General features: G+C 48.6%; 1 protein-coding gene across 1 annotated transcript in view; it reads left to right on the top strand.

Moving 5' to 3' along the window:
• DPF2 (D4, zinc and double PHD fingers family 2) overlaps positions 1-3,606 on the top strand; it is a 13,356-nt gene that overhangs the window by 9,547 nt on the left and 203 nt on the right. The window contains exon 9 of the mRNA XM_009575549.1: positions 3,023-3,108. Coding sequence (XP_009573844.1) covers positions 3,023-3,108 — 86 coding nt within the window. The remainder of the gene's footprint in view (positions 1-3,022; positions 3,109-3,606) is intronic.

Here is a 3,606-nt window from a genome sequence, read left to right as displayed (position 1 = left end):
GGGGAGTGCCCCCCAGAACGACAGGAGTGCCCCCAGAACGAGGGGCGTACCCCCCAGAATGACGGGAGTGCCCCCAGAATAATAGGAGTACCCCCCAGAACGAGGGGCGTACCCCCCAGAATGACAGGAGTACCCCCAGAACGAGAGGTGTACCCCCCCAAATGAGGGGAGTGCTCCCCAGAACGATGGGAGTGCCCCCAGAATGACGGGAGACCCTCCAAAACAACAGGAGTACCCCCCAGAATGACGGGAGGACCCCCCAGAACTCCCCAAAGTGGCGGAACTGCCCCCAGAACAATGGGAGTCCCCCCCAGAACAACAGGAGTACCCCCAAAATGACAGGAGTACTCCCCAGAATGATGGAGGTACCCCCAGAATGACGGGATTGCCCCCCAGAATGACTGGACTACCCCCAAAACGACAGGAATACCCCCCAGAACGAGGGCTGTACCCCCCCGAAAAACGGGAGTACCCCCAAAAGTACAGGAGTACCCCCAGAAGGAGCAGGGACACCCCGGGGTGCCATCCCGACCGGCCCTGCGGAGAAGGGGTGGGGAAAAGCCCGGAGGGTTTGTGAGCAGCCTCGTGCTTTCGTAGTCCGTGGGACACGGCAGAGGCTTTTTTGGGGAAAATCATTGTGTTTTTAATGTTCCGTAGCACAGAGCAGTCGTTCTGGGGGAAATTTTTGTGCTTTAATAGTCCGTAGGACACAGGAGAGTCTTTTTTGGGGGAAATCTGTGGTTTAATAATCCATAGGCCACAGGAGAGATTTTTGGGGGAGATCTTTGTGCTTTAATAGTCTGTAGGACACAGGAGAGATTTTTTGGGGGAAATCTTTGTGCTTTCATAGTCCGTAGGACACAGGAGAGTCTTTTTTGGGGGAAATCTGTGGTTTAATAATCCATAGGCCACAGGAGAGATTTTTTGGGGGAGATCTTTGTGCTTTAATGGTCTGTAGGACACAGGGGAGTCTCTGGGGGGAAATTATTGGGCTTTTATAGTCGGTAGGACATGGGAAAGTCTTTTGGGGGGAAATCATTGTGCTTTAGTAGTCCGTAGGACCCGGCAGAGTCTTTTTTGGGGAAAATCATTGTGGTTTTAATGTTCCGTAGCACAGAGCAGTCTTTCTTGGGGAAATCTTCGGGCTTTAATAGTCCGTAGGACACAGGAGAGTCTTTTTGTGGAGGAGTCTTTGGGCTTTAATAGTCTGTAGGACATGGGAGAGATTTTTTGGGGGCAATCTTTGTGCTTTTAATGGTCCATAGAATACAGGAGAGTGCTTTTTGGGGGAAATCTTTGTGCTTTAGTAGTCCGTAGGACACAGGAGAGTGGGGGAAGAAAAGAAGCCTTTGGGGGGAAATTATTGGGCTTTAATAGTTTGTAGGACACGGGAGTCTTTTTGGGGGGAAATCTTTGGGCTTTAATAGTCCGAAGGACGTGGGAGAGTCTTTTTGGGGGGAAATTATTGTGCTTTCGTAATCCGTAGGACAAGGCAGAGTCTTTTTTGGGGAGAAATCATTGTGTTTTTAATGTTCCGTAGCACAGAGCTGTCTTTCTGGGGGAAATCTTCGGCCTTTAATAGTCCGTAGGACACAGGAGAGTCTTTTTGGGAAGAAATCTTCAGGCTTAAATAGTCTGTAGGACCCAGGAGAGATTTTTGGGGGGAAATCTTTGTGCTTTCATAGTCCGTAGGACATGGGAGAGTATTTGGGGGGGAAATCTCTGTGCTTTAGTAGCCCATGGGACACGGCAGAGTCTTTTTTGGGGAAAATCATTGTGGTTTTAATGTTCCGTAGCACAGAGCAGTCTTTTTGGGTGAAATCTTTGTCTCTGAATAGTTCGTAGGAGGCGCAAGAGTCTTTTTTTGGGGAGATCTATGGCTTTAATAGTCCGTAGGACGCAGGGAAGTCTCTTTGGGGGGAAATTATTGGGCTTTAATAGTTTGTAGGACACGGGAGTCTTTTTGGGGGGAAATCTTTGGGCTTTAATAGTCCAAAGAATGTGGGAGAGTCTTTTTTGGGGGGAAATCGTTGTGCTTTTGTAGTCCGTAGGACACAGGAGAGTCTTTTTGGGGGGAAATCTTTGGGCTTTAATAGTCCGTAGGATATGGGAGAGATTTTTTAGGTGAAGTCTTTGTGCTTTTATAGTCCGTAGAACATGGGAGAGTATTTTGGGGGCAATCTTTGTGCTTTTAATAGTCCATAGGACACGGGAGAATCTTTTTTGGGGAAATCTTTGTGCTTTTATATTCCGTAAGACACGGGAGAGTCTTTTTGGGGAGAAATCTTTGTGCTTTAATATCTGTAGGACACGTGAGAGATTTTTTGGATGAAATCTTTGTGCTTTTATAGTCCGTAGGACACGGGAGCATCTTTTTGGGGGAAATCTTTGAGCTTTAATAGTCGACAGGACACGACAGTGTCTTTTTTTGCGGGAAATTGTTGTGCTTTTAAAGGTTGGTAGCACAGAGCAGTCTTTTTGGGTGAAATTTTTGTGCTTTAATAGTCCGTAGGACACAGGAGAGTCTTTTTGTGGAGGAGTCTTTGGGCTTTAATAGTCTGTAGGACATGGGAGAGATTTTTTGGGGGCAATCTTTGTGCTTTTAATGGTCCATAGAATACAGGAGAGTGCTTTTTGGGGGAAATCTTTGTGCTTTAGTAGTCCGTAGGACACAGGAGAGATTTTCTGGGGGGAAATCTTTGGGCTTTAATAGTCTCTAGGACATGGGAGAGTTTTTGGGGGGGAAATCTTTGTGCTTTACCAGTCTGTAGGACATGGGAGAGTCTTTTTGGGGGAAATCTTTGTGCTGTAATAGTCTGTAGCACACGGCAAAATCTTTTTTTGGGGGAAAAGATCATGCTTTTGGTCCGGAGGACATGGCAATGTCTTTCTGGTCGCTCCGACAGAGCTTGGAGGACAACAGGGAGGGACCCTCGTCCCCTCCAGTCCCCTCCACGTTGTCCTTAAGCCAAGGCCGGGTTGAATCATCCAAATTTCCCCCTTTTCCCCCCCCTCGGCTTAGGACCAGCTGCTCTTCTGCGATGACTGCGACCGCGGCTACCACATGTACTGTCTCACCCCTCCCATGTCGGAGCCGCCCGAAGGTAAGCGTTGCTCCTCTGTTGTCCCCCCCCAAATCCTCCCTCTCCGCTTCGGAAATGGGTCAAAACAAGCAAAATTCAGCCCAGAATATTTCTCAGCCATGCGGATCTGCTTCTCCCCATGTTTTTTGGGGCAATCGTGGATTTGTCGTGTCACGATCGAAAATGACGGGGTCCGTCATTGCGGCTGTTCCCCAATTATTCCTCCTCTGCTTTGCTGGAGAAGCGGAAAAGCCTTTTACTGCCCCAAAATCCATCACCGACATCCCTTGCGCCCCGAAATGTCTCCATATTGGTCGATAAAGCCGAGAGGGATCGCTCTTCCTCCTCTTCTTCCTCCCACCTTCGACTCACGGCATCGAAGCAAAAGAAAACCCCAGCATTCACAACAAAAAAACAACCCCAAAATCTCAATGACGCCTCACAGCTGGTTAATTATCCCAGCGGTTAATTATCAACCCCTCTCCTGGCTGCCTTCGCTTGAAGGTTAACGAGGAGGAAGGCG

Source organism: Fulmarus glacialis, unplaced genomic scaffold, assembly GCF_000690835.1.
Source record: "Fulmarus glacialis isolate BGI_N327 unplaced genomic scaffold, ASM69083v1 scaffold2974, whole genome shotgun sequence".
NCBI lineage: Eukaryota > Metazoa > Chordata > Aves > Procellariiformes > Procellariidae > Fulmarus > Fulmarus glacialis.
The sequence above is the reverse complement of the archived record's forward strand: the minus strand, read 5'-3'. Positions and strand labels throughout refer to the sequence as shown.